The 20,816-nt window shown below is 37.4% G+C and overlaps 1 protein-coding gene and 1 non-coding gene across 6 annotated transcripts in view; one reads left to right on the forward strand and one right to left on the reverse strand.

Annotated features, from left to right (window-relative positions):
• Window positions 1-20,816, reverse strand: part of USP32 (ubiquitin specific peptidase 32) — a 192,482-nt gene that overhangs the window by 97,617 nt on the left and 74,049 nt on the right. For all 5 annotated transcript variants that reach the window (XM_057714947.1, XM_057714948.1, XM_057714949.1 and 2 more), the window contains exon 3: window positions 882-987. In XM_057714947.1, coding sequence (XP_057570930.1) covers window positions 882-987 — 106 coding nt within the window. The remainder of the gene's footprint in view (window positions 1-881; window positions 988-20,816) is intronic.
• On the forward strand, window positions 7,631-7,734 carry LOC130841076 (U6 spliceosomal RNA). Its single transcript, XR_009050119.1, has one exon. It is a non-coding gene; the product is annotated as a U6 spliceosomal RNA (small nuclear RNA).

Consider the following 20,816-nt stretch of genomic DNA (forward strand, 5'->3'; position numbering starts at 1 on the left):
CCAGCAGATTCAGGAAAAGCTCTTTACCTCCCCCTCAACAGCCTAAATTTACTTTGGAAAAGGGGCCTATACCAGAAAGAGAGTTATTATCAGAGAAACCTTCCTACCTAAGAAACTAACAGAACAGGGCAACCTTTGTTTTCCAAACATCTCCTCCGCCTTCCTTTGAATGGACTCCCTTCCCATTGTACCCTATGATCCCTATCCCTTTCCTTAGCTCAGAATGTTACATAAGCCTCAATTACCTGGCTCCCCTTTGGTCTCATATTTTTATGGGGCTGCTGTATGTACATACACAATTTGTTTGGTTTTCTACTGTTAATCTGTCTTACATCAACTTAATTATTCGATCAGCCAAAGTACCTAGAAGGGAAATTTTTTCCACTCTTACACAGTACTTTACTCCTTCTTACTGTTGAGTAATAGTCTATTGTTGGTCATATCACATTCTGTTTATGCTGAATGCATCAGTTGATGGGCATTAGGGTTGTTTCTATTTTGTAACCATTATGAACAGTGCTGCTGTGAACTTTTTTTTTTTTTTTGGTGAATATATGTTTTCAATTTTCTTGGGTGTATACCTAGGAATGAAATTGTGGGATCATAGAAAACTCAATGTTTAACAATTTGAGAAACTGCCAGTTTTCCGAAGTGACTGCATTAGCTATCTCACACTTCAGTGGTATCCCGCTGTAATTTTAATTAACATTTCCCGAACAACTACTTATGTTTAACATTTTTTCAAGTGCTTATTGGCTACTTGTATATCTTCTTTGGAGAAACGTCAGTTCAAATCCTTTGACTGTCATCAAAATTTTAAGGTAGATAATTCTGCACACAAATGTAGTACTTTAACATTTTGAGATAATAAAAGTACTCACATTTTGCTTTCTCTTCATCTCTGCCTCTTGTAAGAAGGACAAGTCCAACTATTAAGTTATTGAAGTGCAGTCCTTTGGATGTTCCACCAAAAGAACAGTAAATCACCTAGGAGAAAATAAAGCCAATCTTAGACATTCCAGTTGTCGAGGAATTTGAGGCTGATAGCACCTTTAACAAATTTTATTTCCGATTCCAAACAAGGTCCCGGTAAACTTTAGTGCAGTGATGTTCCTCTCTCTCCTTCCTCCCTTACACCTTGTTATCATACTCGAGTAGCCAAGAATATACTGTATCTATCCTAAAGCACATTTATCACTGGAATTTTCTTTCTTTTGGGAGACCTCATCAAGGTCCAAAAAGATAAGTTCCTCCCCTTCAATAGTCCCAGTAACGTGATAAGGATTTCGTGCAATTAGAGAGCTTCCTTCAACCTTTGTTAAACATACACACATTTTGATTCGAAAGATCAACATTCTCTAAGTGAATGTTTGGAAATACAATGGCAATTACATTGCAATATATAAATGTACCTAATTAACATGCTGTACACCTTAAATTTACACAATGTTATATATCAAATATATTCAATTTTAAGGAAAAAAAAGAAAATACAAAAAGATATTTTTACACTCTTAGAATTGAGTATTATAGTAATCAGAAATAAAGAAGAAAAGCTATTCATAAGAAAGGGACAATAACAGCAATCACATAATTTATTCAACACTTCTGTGCTGAGTGCCTAGTGTGATAGTGTAATATAACAAACATATATGTGGTCTTCCTCCAGGTTCCTGACACAAGAGCTTCTAAAATCTTTGGAATTCCCAGAGTGATACAGGTGAAAGGAGCATCTTTTGTTATTGATAATAAGCCCCTTTAAACCATACCTGAATTTATGCTAATAAGGTGACTCTTGGTGGGTCCTCACAAAGCTTCAGAATGGGAGCTGGTAGTCAGAGGAACTAATGATGTGATTAGAGGGTTAGAACTTTCAGCCCCACTTCCCAAAGTCACAGAATGGGAGAGGAATTGAAGATTGAGCTAATCACCAACGGCAAGTGACTTAATCAATCATGTCCATGTAATGGAACTTCCATAAGAACCCCTAAACTACAGGTTTGTTAGTGAACACATCAAGGTGCAAGAAGGTTGGAACATCCAGAAAGGACAAGAAAGTACTGTGCACCATCTCCCTCCTAACTAACTGCCCCCCACCATCCCATGCATCTCTTTCCATTTGGCTGTTCCTGAGTTGTATCCTTTATAATAAACTGGTGATATTAAATAAAGTGCGTTCCCGGGTTCTGTGGGCCATTCTAGCAAATTATTGAATCCCAGGAGGGTGACATGAGAACCCTCAACTTATAGCTGATTGGTCAGAAGTACAGGAGGTCGGGGACATAAGATTAGCATCTTCTGAAGTAGAGGACAAGACCTGTGGGGTCTGCACTAACTCTGCGTAGTTAGTATCAGAACTGAATTGAATTGTAGAACACCCAGTTAGTGGTGTCCAGAGAATTTGAAAACTGACTGATGTGGGGGAAAAACTCCACACATTTGGTGTCAGAAGTGCTATGTTGTTTAAAAAAGAAAAACCCCGACCTAGTATCTGCCGTGAGAGTTTGTCACTGAAATACACGATAAAAGATAATTCAAGGAATAAAACTTAGATGGTCAACATATGAAAATACATATTCATTAAATGATATTTATAAATATATTTAATAACACTCTGACAGCTGATGCCAAAAACTGCGTGTCTCTAGTGCTACTGATAGCAAAAATTTGCATAGGGAGATGGCTCCAAGTCAGAATATAAAAAGAACACAATAAGTATACTTTGTAGAATAACTATTTTTAGCTGGCCCCTGCAAACCAGAGGAAGGTAACAGAAAAAAAGCCTTCATCCCTGAGGGAGGGTCAGCAAAACATCACAGTCCCAGACCTTTAAAAATCCCCTACACCATTGTGGGAGAGGCAGAATCACTGAGAAAGTCTTGTCCTCCATTATCCAGTCTAAAACTTGAGACAGAAATAGGACAACAGAGAACGTCCCCCACCCTGGTACCTTTCACCCACCTCCATTACTGTGCAAACAAACACTCAGGAATAAATAACAGCAGTCTACTGCTGAAGGAGAGGGAAGAGTGTGGAGACAGAGATCTTCTCTGAGGTACAGTAACAAAGAGAAAATAAAATCAAAAGTTAAAGCAGACTTTAGAAATGTCCTCTGGCAAACAGGCCTCTACCCGAAAAAAGGTAACCCTAGTCTGGAATTTGAAGACAGTAGGGCACTGTGGGTAGCCATAGCAACACAAAAAACCAGCTTGACTACAGACTAGACTGACGACTGCTTGTGCTAAAGACCTAGCCAGGCATAAATACTATTTAGCTCAGTCTCTACTGTCCTATATAAAACATCTGTCTTTCCACCACAAATTATAAGTCACACAAGGAAGCAGAGAAAAACACCCAAAACCTCACAAACTGACAAAGGAAAAACATGGGAATAGAGTTCAATAAAGCTTTGGAACGACTCAATAGTAAACTCAACAGGCTCAAGTTAGAGATTACCCAAAAGAAACAGAGAGGAAAAAAACGTGGGGATGGGAGGGAACAAAACAGAAAATCCAAGAGCTGTGAGAAAACATCAAATGATTTAACATACGTGTAACTGAAATCTGAGAAGTAAAAGAGAATAGGTCAGAAGAAATACCTGAAGAGATAACAGCTGAGAATTTTCCAAAATTAATAAAGACACAAAACCACAGATATAAGTTGTTCAGAGAACAGGTAGGATAAATCACACCTTTAACCCCTCAAAACCAACTAGACAAACCATATCCAAACTATTCAAAACAAAAGATAAAAAGAAAATCTTTAAGGCTGCCAGAGGAAAAAAGACACATTACATAGAGAGAAACATTTCTCATCAAAAACTACATAAGCCAGGAATTTCCCTGGTGGTCTAATGGTTAAGAATCTGCCTTCTGATGCAAGCGGATGCCGGTTCGATTCCTGGTCTGGGAACTAAGATCCCACATGCCACAGGGAAACTAAGCTTACACGCTTTGGAGTCCATGTACCACAACAAGAGAGCCCCGCACGATGCAGCTAGAGAGAAGCCCGTGCACCACGACAAACATTCTGCATGGTGCAACTAAGACCTGACATAGCCAAATAAATATATATTATTTTACAAATATTTGTAAACTACATAAGCCAGAAAACAGTGGAATGACATGTTTAAAGCATTGCAGGGGGGAAAAAAACCTGAGAATCCTATACCTAATGAAAATATCTTTTAAAAAGAAAGAAAAATAGACTTTTTCAGGAAAATGAAAACAGAGACGTCATGGGACTTCCCAGTGGCTAAGACTCCACGCTTGCAGGGGGCCCAGGTTTGATCCCTGGTCAGGGAACTAGAGCCCACATGCTGCAACTAAGAGTTCACATGCTGCAGCTAAGACCCAGTGCAGCCAAATAAATAAATAAATATTTAAAAAAAACAAAAAACAAAAAACCCCCAGAGAAGTCATTACCAGCAAATGTGTACTACACAAAAGGACAAAAAAAAGTAGTACTTTAGGCTGAAGGAAATATGATATCAAGCAGACAAATGTGTCTACACAAAGAAATAAAGAGTAGGAAACAGCATAAAGGAAGGTAAATATAAAATTTACTTGCTTTCTTATTTTTAATTGCTCTAAAAGATAACTGCATGGCTAAAGGAATAATAGTAAAATTTTAATGTGTTTATAGCATATTAAAAGTAAGACACATGACAATAGCACAAAAGATGGGACAGAGTAATTGGAAGTATACTGTTGATACTAAGATATTATACCATGTATCTTGTTCTTTACATTGCCAGCCAGTGAAAAATTAATCATAGCACTATCATGTTTAACCCAACATCAACTCCATTAATAAATTACCATTATTATTATTATTATAATAAAAACAACAGCTAACACACTTAAAAGGTTACTATATGGCATATAAATATTGTTATAAGTGCTTTATTAAGTATTAAGCCTCAAAATGATTCCATGAGGAAGATATTACTGGTGTCCCCATTTAGGACACGTCTTTTTCCCTCTGTGTTTCATCTGGGTAATCTCTAACTGAGGAAAACTAGAGCCCAAGGAGATTTAAGTAACTTGTCCAGAGTCATGCATCAATGATGCAGCAGGGTCAAGATTCAAACCTAGGTTCCTGAAACTGAACTCTTAACCACTTCATAGTTCTAGAGTACAATTATATATATTCTCTAATATTATATGAAATGAAAGACATCACCAGCAAGACATATACCATTTTGGTGAAATATATTGAAGATTAAACTAAGAAATTCCAAACTATCACAAACCCAACCTACAGACACTATGTTTTTAGCATCCCTTTCTCCCCACTTGCACTTGATAATGTGGTCTTCTCACCTTTGATCACTTCACTGACTTTAGTACAAAGAGAGCAAAGCAGTAAGAGTAAACTTAATCAAGAAATTCTGGGTAAGATATGATTTTCAATTTGGCAAGTATTCGTAAAATGCAGAATATTTTGTTTGGAATACATCTGGTTAGAATGCTTGAATATACTGTCCCTCATTCCCAAAATATAAGAACAACAATAACTTTCTAAAACCACCAAGTTCAAAAGTTCATTTAACAGATGATGAAAGGAGGCTGGAAAAATCACTACATCTCCTGAATTCTAAGATGTATGCATTCTTCTTTTATTAACCTTTTATTAACGTTCCAGAAATCATGCATCTAACGTCAAATGTGTAATATCTTTTGTCACCCTCCAAAACTTATTTTTAAATCAACAGTCACCTTACAACTGACAATGCTTTAACATTAATGAAATATTAAGTGCCATGCTCATTACTACTCACACTGTTCTTAGGATTGACAAGAGGCCTTGTGCATAGGATAAGCAAGGCTATTTTGATGATACTTTTTAAAAGGCACGTAAGCATTAACTTATTACTATAACTTGTTATAAGATCGTTATTTTAAAATCCCTCTAATAATTTCTTATTGCTGTTAAAAATAAAGAAGAATAAAAAAACAGCTGTTTTCTTAAACGCTTGATAGCTATTAACATCCAGATTGAGACGTGGCATACGGTTATACGAATGTGTAAAATTGATGCTTGTGGTAATGATCTCACCAGCCTCCTTTCAGACAATGATATCATCCAGTAAATAATATGAGTAGTTGAGAAGATTAGGAAATTGGTCTGCATTTTAAAAGAGAAAGACTTGTACTATAATATATGAAGAACTTAACCCTTGTCATATAGTTAGAAGGTTAGAAAGGGCAGATGTGTGTAGTGTCCAGAGTTAAGGAAAGGTTGTGTCATGTTTCAACTGATGCTTTACGGCCCTCATCCTTCTTCCAGGGTCTTTTGGAGATAAGGTTCAAGGATATTCCACTATTTCTTGGGGAAAGTAGGAAATGATGCATATTGTTTCATATCATGGCTTTGAGAGTCAAGGATTTTTGAGTTTGAAGCCAGGCTTTATTAATTTACCAGCTACATGATCTTGGGCAAATCAATTACCTGAGCCTTAGTTCCATTCCATTATAGAGGCAATGTGTCACATGTCTTCTCATTCCAAAACCCAGGTGGAAGAGCAGCCTCTCTTCTGTGGAAAGTGCTATTCTCAGGGCAGAGGCAGATCTGAGCTTGACTCTATTCTTTTTTTTTTTTAACAAATTAATTTATTTGCTGAGTTAGGTCTTTGCTGCTGTGCGCGGGACTTCTCTAGTTGTGGTGCGCGGGAATTCTCTAGTTGCGGTGAGTGGGAGCTGCCCTTCATTGCGGTGCACAGGCTTCTCAGTGTGGTGGCTTCACTTATGGAGCATGGGCTCTAGGCGCATGAGCTTCAGTGGTTGCGGCACGCGGGCTCTAGAGCACAGGCTCAGTAGTTGTGGCGCACGGGCTTAGTTGCTCCGAGGCATGTGGGATCTTCCCTGACCAGTGCTGAAACCTGTGCCCCCCCGCACTGGCAGGAGGACTCTTAACCACTGCACCACCAGGAAGTCCAGACTCAATTCTGTTAATTAAGAATTAATTCAGCATTGATGAGCTCATGACTTTTCCTTTGGAAACTATTTTTCCTAAGTAAACACTATTACACTTTTTAAACGTCTTGATTAATAGTCAAAAGAACCAATTTAGTGTCTTTAAATTTTCACTTCATTTTATATAATTTTCATGAGGATCAATACTTTTCTATTTAAAATTTTAATGAAGATTATTGCAATTGTCAATTGGTTTTTCGCCATATCAAAACTTTTCTGTACTATCCTTTGAAGATGTTATTTCTATCAAATCTAGTCTTCATACAACAAATTTAGCTGATCTAAATTTGTTAATGAAGAATTGATTTGGGGGATTTCCCTGTAGTGGTCCAGTGGTTAGGAATCCACCTTCCAATGCAGGGGACACAGGTTTGATCCCTGGTCAGAGAACTAAGGTCCCACATGCCCTGGGGCAACTAAGTCCCATGCGCCACAACTACTGAGCCTGCATGCTCTACAGCCCTTGTGCCACTAGAAAGAAGCCCGCGTGCCACAACGAAGATCCCACGTGCCAAAACTAAGACCCAATGCAGCCAAATAAATAAATAAATAAATGAACAGAATTGATTTTTCTAGCAATGTCTAAACAACAACAAACTATTTGTGCTAAAAACAAAACAAAACAAAAACAAAAACAAAAACAAACCCTGCTAGTGCTCACTTCAGCAGCACATACACCCAAACTGGAATGATACAAAGATTAGCATGACCCCTGTGCAAGGACAACACACAAATTCATAAGGCGTTCCATACCATGATATCACTTATATGTGGAATCTAAAATATGACACAGGGACCCTGTCAGTCCGGTGGTTAGGACTCCATGCTTTCACTGCTGAGGGCCCAGGTTCAATCCCTGGTTAGGGAACTAAGATTCCACAAGCCTTGTGGTGTGGCCAAAACATAAATAAATTTTAAAAAATAAAAAATGAACATGACACAAATGAACTTATTTATGAAACAGAAACAGACTCCCAGACATAGAAAACAGACTTGTGGTTGCCAGGAGGTGGGGCAGGGGGAGGGTGTGTGGGGGAATGGAGAAGGGATGAATTGGGAGTTGGGAACTAGCAGATGCAAACTATTATGTATAGAATGGATAAACAACAAGGTCCTACTGTATAGCACAGGGAACTTTACTGAATGTCCTGTAAATTATATTTTTTTGGCAAGAACCATCTCCCATTTGGTGCTACTGTATATCCATCAGGAGGCATATAATGACTGCTTGTCTCTCTTTTTGTGATATTAGTAGCCATTAATGATCACTGTCTAGATTCACAAATTCATTAAAGGTTAAAAAAGGCTGATAACTCTTTTGTTTGTTGGCCGGAATATTTCTATAAAAAGAAAACTGTTTATAAAAACAATGTGATTTATGCTTAACATCTGTTTTCTTTTAGAAATTTGGAATTTTGGTATGTGATAGGTAGAAGGTGACTGGCACCAACAAAAGCCCTGAGCACTGGGTCTCTCTAAAGGGCTTCCCTGGCAGACAACATTTCACACCTGTTGTCACAACTTCTTGCTAGAGAAACTAAGTACGTCCCGTGTGACTCCACTGGAAGAGGACGTTTAGAAGCTTGCACCTGGTATCCTCCAGACTTTGCCCTGTATTCCTTTTCTCTTTGCTGATTTCGCTTTGATTTCTTTTGCTATAGTATGACTATGCTCAGTCCCGGGAGCCCTTCCTGTGAATCATGAATCTGGGGGTTGTCTTGGAAACCTGTGTCCAAAAGGGGCATTTTTAACAATATATTTGATATGTTTCAATCTCCTTACAATTATCCTTAGTGATGATCTATTTCCCCATCTTTGCCCATCCCTTTGTAGAGGGAAATCTTCAAATTGGCTCCTGAATCCCTTTTATAGACTCCAAGTCACTTCCCTACTTTCTGTACAAGATGTTCTAAGCTCATTTTATAAATTTCCTGACCCAAACCTAGAATCAGACATTTTCCCAAACAGCCTGGTTCTTTTAAGTGGGAAGTTATATTTAGAGATCACAATCAGGGTACTAGGGATGCTTATTGCTTGGGTTTTAGCGACTGTTTCTCAAACTTTTCAGCAGACAGATCGAGGAAAGTAAAACACATCATGAATTTATATTAATACTTCCATGTACATACAATCTTTTCCATTTCATCTCCAACTAAGTTAATCATTACATTTTGATATCGATTAAATGTTTCAATATTAATAATGTTTCAGTGTTCCTATCTAGAGGATATCAGTGAACTGAGGCAACAGGGAAGTAGGATAATGAGAAAATAATTCTAAGCAATAACTCCAAAAGGGAATCTGAGAGCATAAAGCATGAGAATACCGGGCCTAGATATTTGTAGAAGAGACTTCTGATGCCCTCACAAAAGTAAGGCATGGAGACATTTCCTCATGCTTCCTACAACAGAACTGGTCTACATGACTACTTCTGGCCGAAAGGCTATGGATAGAAATGACAGACACCACTTCTCCAAGTACCTAACTGCATGAGACCCCTCCTTAGCATGACCTCCATTATTTCACTACTAATTTATAGAAGCTTTTTCTGATATGTAAATGCCAAAGATTTGACACTGCCAAACAAAAACACTAATTCAAAAAGATACACATACCCCTGGGCTTCCTAGGTGGCGCAGTGGTTAAGAATCCACCTGCCAATGCAGGGGACACAGGTTCGATCCCTGCTCCAGGAAGATCCCACATGCTGTGGAGCAACTAAGCCTGTGAGCCACAACTATTGAGCCCATGTGCTGCAACTACTGAAGCCCACATGCCTAGAGCCCATGCTCTGCAACAAGAGAAGCCACGGCAATGAGGAGCCCACGCACCACAACAAAGAGTAGCCCCCGCTCACCACAGCTAGAGAAAGCCCGAGTGTAGCAACAAAGACCCAGTGCAGCCAATAAATAAATAAATTTATAGGAAAAAAAAAAAAGATACACATACCCCCAGTGTTCATAGCATTATTTACAATCACCAAGATATGGAAGCAACCTAAGTATCCATTAACAGATGAATGGATAAAGAAGATGTGGGGTGTGTGTGTGTTTGTGTGTACACATACATAAACACAATGGAATACTACTCAGCCATAAAAAAGAATGAAATTTTGCCATCTGCAATAGCATGGATGGACTTGGAGGGTATTCAGCTAAGCGAAATAAGTCACACAGAGAAAGACAATTATGGTATGACACCATATGTGGAATCTAAAACAAACAAAGAAACAAGCAAACAAAAAACTAGTGAATATAACAACAAAGAAACAGACTCACAAATATAGAGAACAAACTAGTGGTTACCAGTGGGGAGAAGGAAGTGGGGAGGGGCAAGATAGGAGTAAGGGATTAAGAGATAAAAACTGCTATGTATAAAATAAATAAGCTACAAGGATATATTGTACAACACAGGGAACATAGCCAATATTTTATAACTATAAATGGAATATAACCTTTAAAAATTGTGAATCACTATTCTGTACACCCAAAACTTATATATATCAACTATACCACACACAAAAAATTCATTTAAAAAAAGGGGGGGGGGATTCCCTGGTGGTGCAGTGGTTAAGAATCCGCCTGCCAACGCAGGAGACACAGGTTAGATCCCTGGTCTGGGATGATCCTACATGCCCTGGAGCAATTGAGCCTGTACATCACAACTACTGAGCCTGTACTCTAGAGCCTGCGAGCCACAATAACTTAGCCCACACGCTGCAACTACTGAAGCCCAGGTGCCTAGAGCCCATGCTCCGCAACAAGAGAAGCCACCACAATGAGAAGTCCCCGCGCACCACAACAAAGAGTAGCCCCTACTCACCGCAACTAGAGCAAGCCTGCGTGCAGCAACAAACACCCAGCACAGCCAATAAATAAAAAGATAAATTAAAATAAAATAATTATTTTTAAAAAGAAATTAAAGACCCACTCCAATGTGTACTATTGTCTTATGAATGAATAACAAATTGAAAATAAACATTTTGGGTTCAGTGCAGGAAAAAAAAGAAAAAACAGGAAAAAATTGACACTGCCTATAAAACTGAACCAACAAAAAGAGTTGTCATGGAGAGCCACCCAACTGCATCAACAGGATTTTTATGAGTGAAAAACAACCTTATGTTATTTGGAGTGATGAAAAACTTTGGAAATAGTGGTGATGACTGGACAAAACATAATATGGTCAATGAAATTATTGCCACTGAAATGCATACTTAAAAATAGTTAAAATGGTAACTATTATGTTATAAATATTTTACTACAATTATAAACATGGGAGAACATATACAAACTTAGAACCTATTTATCACTATCAACTAATAATAAACAACTGATTACACCTGATTGTTCAGCACAAATGCTCTCCTTGCTTGTTTAGAAAAGATTTTTAAAATATACAATCACTGCCTTAAACCCATAAAGTTACTAGAAAGCAGCTTTGAATTTTGTTTCCCACTTTAAAAAACCTGTCTTGTTCCAACCCAAAAGCTTAAAACACCAATTTCAGCAAACACCAATTTTCTGAAACATCAATTTCAGGAAAACAATTATGATTTTTGTGGGGAAATGAACTCTGTGGGGAGAAAGGTATAGAGGATTTCATCTGTATAGAAAATGCTTTTATTCTGCTTTATTCTCTACATTTTTGGTAGATCTTAAATACTGCAATAAATCTTTTAGTGCCTCATACATTACAGACAACAAATATTTTTTGAATTACTGAGCGCACTTAAGAAAACAGACATTTCACTCCACCACCCTGGTTTGTTGGCAGCTAGAGTCCCATTTTGACCAACCCACCAGCAATCTTCCCTACTGCATCTTTTCACCTTCCATTAAAATGCTATCAAGTATAAGAAATTAGCAGTAGATTCACAGGACATATTAATGAATAGAATACACAGGATTCTAGGGCTTCCTAGGGGGCACAGCGGTTGAGAATCCGCCTGCCAATGCAGGGGACACGGGTTTGATCCCTGCTCCAGGAAGATCCCACATGCCATGGAGCAGCTAAGCCCGTGCGCCACAACTACTGAGACTGCGCTTTAGAGCCCGTGAGCCACAACTATTGAGCCCATGTGCTACAACTTCTGAAGCCCACGCGTCTAGAGCCTGTGCTCTGCAACAAGAGAAGCCACCGCAATGAGGAACCTGAGCACCACAACGAAGAGTAGCCCCCACTCACCACAACTAAAAAGAAAGCCCACACACAGCAAAAAAGACCCGACACAGCCAATAAAATAAATAAATAAATTTATAAAAAAAAAATACACAGGATCCTAGACAATTCTTAAGTTCCTGAACTCCACTTCATTCTTCTGAATGTGAGCCCATTTCAACATTAAAACCAGACATAGTAGTAGTCTAAGATTCCTATCTTCTTGTACTCCTTATAACCACCTGTTATTTCAAGAAACTTAAGTGATTCTCTGCTCCTTAGGATGAAAAGAACTAATAACATGTGCCTTTATGTTAATGTTATCTTAAAGGAAAGCTGAAGAGAATAAATTATGCAAAGTACAGTAACTTGGGAGTTTTAAAAGAGGCAATTTTTTCATTTTGTATGTTTTGCTTATTATCTGTCAAAATGTAAGCTACATGGGGGCAGAGATTTTATCTGATTGTTTACTGCTATTCAGCATTCACTATTCCTCTTTAAAAGGACTCAATTCAAATCTCTATAAAAGTGAATTTTTATGGGAATTCTCTGGCAGTCCAGGGGTTAGGACACCAAGCTTCCACTTCAGGGGGCCTGGGTTCAACCCCTGGTGGCAAAGCAAGATCCCGCAAGCAGTACGGTGCGGCATAAAATAAAATGAAATGAAATAAAAGCTGAAAAGTGAATTTTTTAAAAACTATACCTTTCCCTTTAAGAGATCACATAAGAAGTAGACCAATTTCCTCATATGCCTAACTATAAAGCTAGCCTTGAAGTTACAAAAAGTTAGATTCCATGTTATGACAAAAATCATGTTCCAGAAATTTAAAATGGTACAGTAATCAAATTAACTAGTAAGAATTAAGATAAACATGCTGACTTTATTTACAAAAGTATTTGACAAGGTCTCATAATAACACATTTTAGATTATATAGTAAATTGTGAACTGTGAATAATAAATTGTGAATAATTATAGTTAGGGTCATGCAAATCTAATTGAAAATTATAAACACAAAGAGTGTTGATTAAAAATTCTACATCTTCTTTGGAAAAAAAGGCTCTAAAGAAGTGCCAACCTGGACTTTATTTTTTATCATAACTATTAAACAGTTTTTATCAGTGATTTGGATTATGACACAGAAGGCGTGTGTATTAATTTTGTAAATGACAAAGGTGGGAGGAATGGCTAATAGATAGCAGAATATAGAATCAAATTCATCTTAGGCAGGGACACTAGGCTGAATGCAACAAGATTAAATGTAACATATTCAGGATTTTTTAAAAACTCAGTATTATAAGTAAGGATAGAAGAGCAAGATCGAGCTTGGAAATTTTAGCCAACAAAGCTATGACCTTTCTGCTTAAACTAATACAATTTTATGCTGCATAGTAGTGATTAAAGAATTAAACATTCTCCTACTGTTCACTAATCTCATTCCATCTAGAGAACAGCATGGGATTAACCAGTATGTATATTAACCATGATTAAGGAGCAGCAGGGGAAAAGGACTTATTCACGTGCTTAGAAGGGAAGGTTCCCGTTTCCCAACTCAAATAGCTTAATTCCATCTATGAGAAGTAGCAGATTTCCAATGGTGGTTCTAGTAGTAACAGCAAAAACTTCTTTTTCTGGATACCATGCCAAAATCCCCAGTGGCTTCTCACGCCACCCCATCTCTAAACCAGAAAATGAGGCTGGGACTAGGTCAGGTGAATATATAGAACCGTTTCAATGCCCCAAATTTAAAAGGGGTAGAATGAAAAACAAAAATTTCACTAAATTGATGATATATTTTCAAGGTGATTTGCCATATCGATTTACAACATCCAACACTTAGCAAGACACAAAGACTTCAACAATATAAGAGAAATGTTAAACAGAGTAGGATGTCTGAGACAAAACTGACCACTTTCAAAAGTTATTAGGTACAATGGGATATTATTCAGCCATAAAAAGAAATGAAGTTGTAAGACACACTACAACATGGATGAATCTTGAAAACATTATGCAAAGGATATTAGCCACACATAAAAAGATAAATATACTATGATTTCACATATATGAAATATTTAGAATAGGCAAATTCACAGAGACAGAAAGTGGCTGGGGGCAGGGGGTGGAATTATTATCGCTTAATAGGTACAGAATTTCTGTTCGGGCGATGAGATAATTTTAGATAAAGACTAGTGACAGTTCTGCAACACTGTGAATGCAATTAATGCCACTTAAGTGTATACTTGAAAGAGTTAAAATGGCAAATATTGTTAGATATATTTTAACACAAACACTATTTGCTCTCTCTCAGCTCAGTAGGATCCAGCAAAGAAAGTGACTTACTTGAGGCCTGATCTACCTCATTTATGCAGTCCAAATCTATGATGTCATGGAATTCCTAGAAAATTCAAAGACTGACTAACAAAGTCAAACAAAACCCTAACCCAAAAGCAGCCCTTAAAATAACTCACAAGCAGTTTAGTTATTAAGAAACAAGGAAATCATTCTCCACTCACAAACTATACCTTGTGAAAAGAACTGTTTAGAATACAGAATGCATTTTCCCTCATAATCAATGATATTTCCCTGGCTAACCCCTCGAATTCTACAATGTGGTTAAAATACCGAGTAATTAACAACAATAATTTAAAGAGGACTTTAAAAGTATACAACTGTGAGGGGCTTCCTAGGTGGCGCAGTGGTTGAGAATCCGCCTGCCAATGCAGGGGACACGGGTCCGATCCCTGCTCCAGGAAGATCCCACATGCTGCGGAGCAACTAAGTCTGTATGCCACAACTACTGAGCCTGCGCTTTAGAGCCCGTGAGCCACAACTATTGAGCCCATGTGCTGCAACTACTGAAGCCCACACACCTAGAGCCTGTGCTCCGCAACGAGAAGCCACAGCAATGAGGAGCCTGCGCACCACAACGAAGAGTAGCTCCCACTCACCGCAACTAAAAAGAAAGCCCATGCACAGCAAAAAAGACCCAACACAGCCAATAAAATAAAAAAATAAATAAAAATTTTTTTAAAAGTATATGACTGTGAATGTATTCATCTGTATTATGAACTAAATAAGCTTAGGGGCGAGTACAGGAATGCAGTCATTATTTACAAATATTGTTTGCAGGAAAATGCATACATGACGTGGTGAAAAGGAAATAAAAAGGCAATATGAGTCCATCTCTCCTCCCTTTCCTGGTCCCATGCAGTCCTCACTGCTGAGATTATTAAGCAAACAAAAGAAAACTAAAGAAAGAGCGAGTAACTGAAGAAGGGGCAGTGGACATTATCAAGTCCCTTACATGCCAGAAATGTCCTTGATAATACATCTACCCAAAACTCACATTCCCAGAACCTAGACCACCATTCTTCTAAAGATGGATCAATCAAGCAGGATACTAATATGTTTGGCTATCCTTATTCTTATCCAGGAATCCAGTTCAAGTCGAGAAGTAATGAGCATGAAACTATTATCTATATGCATAACTGAATCACTTTGCTGTACACCAGAAACTTAACACAACACTGTAAAGCAACTATACTTCAGTAAAATAAGTAATGAACATAGAGCACACTTTCTGCACATACAAGGGTGAGTCAAAAATTACTCACACTATGGCTGTAGAATTTATAGAAGTTTTAAGATAAGTGTTACGATAACTGGAGTGTGGATAATTTTTTATTCATCTGCGTACATACATCAGCTACTGGTAACAATAAACCTGGAGCGAAGTCAATAGTGAAACTAAGAATACCAGCAAGGTGCTGTCACATGCAGATGCTGCCTTGTAGCTACATTTAAGAATATGTGGACTCTAAAAAGCCATTTTAAAGAATGGAGATATCTTTCTGCCAAGATATTCTTATCTTTCTATTTCCCCCAGTAACCAAAAAAACACATTTAATATACAAATAGCATTCTGGGATACTTTATCGGGCAAACTTGAGAAACACCACACAAACCCAAAAACACATTCATTCTAGGCAATAAAGACAAAAATAAACAAGTATGACCACATCAAACTACAAAGCTTCTGCACAGCAAAAGAAATTAACAACAAAATGAAAAGGCAACCTATGCAGTGGGGAAAAAAAATATTTGCAAATCATATACATAAGGGGTTAATATCCAAAATATATAAGTAACCCATACAACTCAATAGCAACAAACAAACAAACAAAAAAACAATCTATTTTTTTAAAGGACAGAGGAACTGAATATAGACATTTTTCCAAAGACATACAAATGACCAACAGGTACATGAAAAGGTGCTTGACATCACTAACCATCAGGAAAATGCAAATCAAAAACATCAAAAGCACACGGAGATATGACCTCACACCTGTTAGAATGGCTATCATCAAAAAGACAAGAGGCACTGTTGTATGGCATATATGAAAGTTGTTAAGAGAGTAAATCAAAAAAGTTCTCATCACAAGTAAAAAAAGTTTTCTTTTTTATATCTATATACAATGACACATGTTAACAAAACTCGTTGTGATAACATTTCAAGAAATATGTAAGCCAAATCATTATGCTGTACACCTTAAACTTCAATCCTGTATGTCAATGTATACCTCAATAAACTTGGAAGAAAAAAATAACAAAGTGTTGGTGAGGCTATGAAGAAAACCACCAGGGAACCCTGGTGCACTGTTGGTAGGAATGTAAACTGAAGCAGCCATTATGGAAAACAGTATGGCAGTTCCTCAAAAAATTAAAAATACAATCCAGCAATCCCACATCTGGGAATATATCCAAAGGAAATGAAAAGAGGATGTCGAAGACATACATGTGCTCCCATTTTCAATGCAACATATATTATTCACAACAGCCAGGATATGGAAACAACTTAAGTATCCATCAATGAATGAATGAATAAAGATGTGGTATACATATACAATGGAGTATTAGCCACAAAAAAGAAGAAATCCTGCCATTTGCAACAACATGGATAAACCTTGAGGGCATTATGCTTTAAGAAATAAGCCAGAAAGAGAAAGAAAAATTCTGCATGGTATCATTTGTATGTGGAACCTTAAAAAAAAAAAAAAAAAAGCCTAACTCTCAGAAACTGAGTAGAAAAGTGGCTGCCAAGGCCTGGGAGAAACAGGGACAGGTGGTTAAAAAGGCAAAAACTTCTCAGCTGTAAGATGAATTAGCAGGTCTGAGGATCTAATGCACAATATGGTGACTACAGTTGCTAACACCATATTATATACCACTAATTCAAATCTGTTAAGAGAACTTAAATATTCTCCCCTACCCATTCCCCCTCCCCCTGCCAAAAAAGCCCAAGAATTAGATTCTGTAAACTCCAGCATAACAAAGTGTTTAAGAAATCTAAAGAAACTCCTGTGATGGCAATTTTTTAAAAACAGAGTAAATATCTCAATTCCTACTTTTAACATACATCTTAACTCTAATAGGATACATCAAAAACTGGTAAGAAGGAACTTCATGGATATCCAGTGGTTAGGACTCTGTGCTTCCACTGTCAGGGTCCTGGGTTTGATCCTTGGTTGGGGAGCTAAGATCCCACAAGCTGAGCGGCACAACCAAAAAACCCCAAAAAACAAAAAACAGGTGAGAAAGATCCTTCCTTATGGGAAGAGAAATTAGATGCTTAGGGGACTGGGTGAAAAGGAGATTTTTCACTGTTCTTTTTAAAATTTTGAACCATGAGAATGTATCATTTGTTAAAAAGTACAGAAAGAGAATAAGAAAGAAAAAAGACATGTATTTCCTAATTGTCCTCATGAGCCATATCATACTGACAGAGATCTAAATCAGGTAAAAACCGAAGTCACCAGACAAGACAGCTTTTCAACAGACCAAAAAAGACGGTGTTTTGCGTCTTATATAAAAGTAAAAGAATCAACATGACAAATAAATGTATGAGCTTGCAACTGCAGGTGAGTTTGCAGTGAAACATCATCGTTAACAACTCTGGAACCAAAAAAACCTGGGGTCAGACCCTAGCTCTTCTAATTAGGAGCTGTATGGTCTTGAATAAATTATATAACTTCAATTTGCTAGTCTAGAGAATGGGATTAATAATAATAGCACTTCTATGGTACTATTAAGAATAGCACCGCTCACATGGTGTGGTGAAAATTAAATGAGATAATTTACATAAAATATTTAATAACTCCATAAATTTTAGTTATTATCTTCATCCATGGGAGGAAACACAGAACAGTAGCTCATAAGGATTTGGATACCTGGACTGGAATCCTGGATCTGCTCATTAGCGTTATACTTGAGCAAGTAACCTAACATCCTGAGACTCGGTATCGTTTCCTCATTCATAAAATGGCAGTAACATTAGTACTTGGATCATGACAAATGTCATATAACTTAATAAACATAAAAATTTGTGAATTCACTAGGAAAATGCAATCTTTACCAAGTATTCAAAGTTAACATGCCCATTAATAGCATAATGTGGCTGTTCAAAGTACTGAATGACTTTAGTAATTAGTACTAAAGTAGCTAATAAAATAACTAGTGTATCTCTGAGGGAAAGGTTTGGTTTCAAATAAACACATTACTTTTATTCATAACTCCTGTAACATTTGCAAACCATGTTATTATGTATAACTACGATATTGCCAGTTTTAGTTTCAGCTGAAATTACCCACAGGAGGATAAAACTAACAACCTTGGCCATTATCACATGATGCTCTCAAATGACCTAACAGAGAAACAGACTAATGATAAGTTCAGATAGTATCTCTTTGGAGTTCAAGGATATGAAATAAAAATCCTATTATCCTTCAAATAAATAGGCTGGTGAGGGCTTAATGTGGTTCATAGGGGTTACTGAAAAAATATTCCTGACCTTAATGAGGGGGAAAAAAAAAAGACAATGAAAATCAGTAATGGGGACAATTTTTCATTCCAAAAAACTTCAATACATAGCTTTCGTAATACCAGTACAATTAAGCTGCTGATCCTTTTTCAGAGCTCTCTTGTACAAACAAAAGGATCCTCAAATACTTGAATGAGGGACTCCAATTCTCAGGAACTAAAGGGTATCATAAGAAGTGCCCCAAACAAAACTCCATCAGAACCAGAAACCAAGAGAACTTTGCTGGAAGAAGATTGATAAATGGACAGTGGCAAGCCATATTGCACATGGGTCCATGCTGTGACTTCTACCAACAGAAGACCTATAACGCCAGAAAACCCAAAGGTTATCAAACTGTATCTTGACTGTGGTGGTAGATACATGCACCCACACAGTTATAAAATTGTACAGAATTACACACACACACACACACACACACAGTAAAACTGGGGAAAGAGAAATAATATCAGTGGATAACATCAGTGAAAATCCTGGTTGTGATTTTATGCATTTGTAAAATGTTATCTTCAAGGAGAAACTAGCAAAATATAAAAAGGATCTCTTGTTTTCTTTCTTATTAACTGCATGTGAATCTGTATTTATCTTAACAAAAATTTCAGTTTAAAAAATTTAGGATGGCGACTTCCCTGGTGGTCCAGTGGTTAAGAATCTGCCTTCCAATGCAGGGGATGCGAGTTGGATCCCTGGTCAGGGAACTAAGATCCCACATGCCGTGGAGCAACTAAGCCCGTGCACCACAACTATTGAGCCCATATGCTGCAACTACTGAAGCCCACGCACCTAGAGCCCGTGCTCCGCAATAAGAGAAGCCACAGCAATGAGGAGCCTGCACACCACAACAAAGAGTAGTCCCCACTCATCGCAACTAAAAGAAAGCCCACGCACAGCAAAAAATAAAAATAAAAAAAATTGATGTATACATCTTCTGTTACATGTGCTTAATCTGCTTCCTTACTCTACATCTTCTTCATCTCATTAAAAATGTCTTGGTTTTGAAGGAAGACTTATTCTCATAGATTTTTTTTAAAAGTCCTTTGAGATGGAAAAAGATTTGTTTGATCCAGAGGTGTATCATTCCTATTTCTTAAATGTAAAAGTTATAGTAAGGAGGGCTCTTCTGAGTACTACCTTCATAGCCCAGTATCTCTCACCTAGACAAGAAAAGAGCAAACTACAGTAATATACACATGTTAGCTTGACCTGCCCCTCCAATAACAGCCAGGAATGCTTAGAGCACATAGTGTTCCAAAACTTATGCCAGTTCATGCCTTTACCTACAACCTTTGGTAGTGTATACTGACCTAAACACCATACTACTCAACTATTAGGTAAATAGTATATAACCCTATGGGAAACAGGAAAATCAAGACCCAACTCAACATACAGAGTGTGTTAAACACTGTGTCAACAGATGAATTTTATTTTATTAAATCACAAGGGCAACCAGAATACTCACTACAAAACAAAAGAGGACAGGTTATAAATATCTTCAGTATCATCATTAGAACAATACGACCCACACAACAAATTTTCAGAGTGATCACTTTTGAAAAATCTCAAACTGAGACTTAAACAACCAAGAATACCTAATTATATAAACCTATTTCCAGCAGTCAAGGAAGATTTCTTCAACTAAATAAATAAAAATATTTCCAGGTAAAGTAATAAGTAATAAACCTGATGTTTTAGAACATGCACATTTATTACCACAATTTCACAGACACATGCCACATGCAGGCTCCAGGGATCAGGACCTGGAGATCTGGGGGTCCATTATTCAGCCTACCACACTCTCCAATCAGAGTA

Source organism: Hippopotamus amphibius, chromosome 17 (genome assembly GCF_030028045.1).
Source record: "Hippopotamus amphibius kiboko isolate mHipAmp2 chromosome 17, mHipAmp2.hap2, whole genome shotgun sequence".
Taxonomy (NCBI): Eukaryota; Metazoa; Chordata; class Mammalia; order Artiodactyla; family Hippopotamidae; genus Hippopotamus; species Hippopotamus amphibius.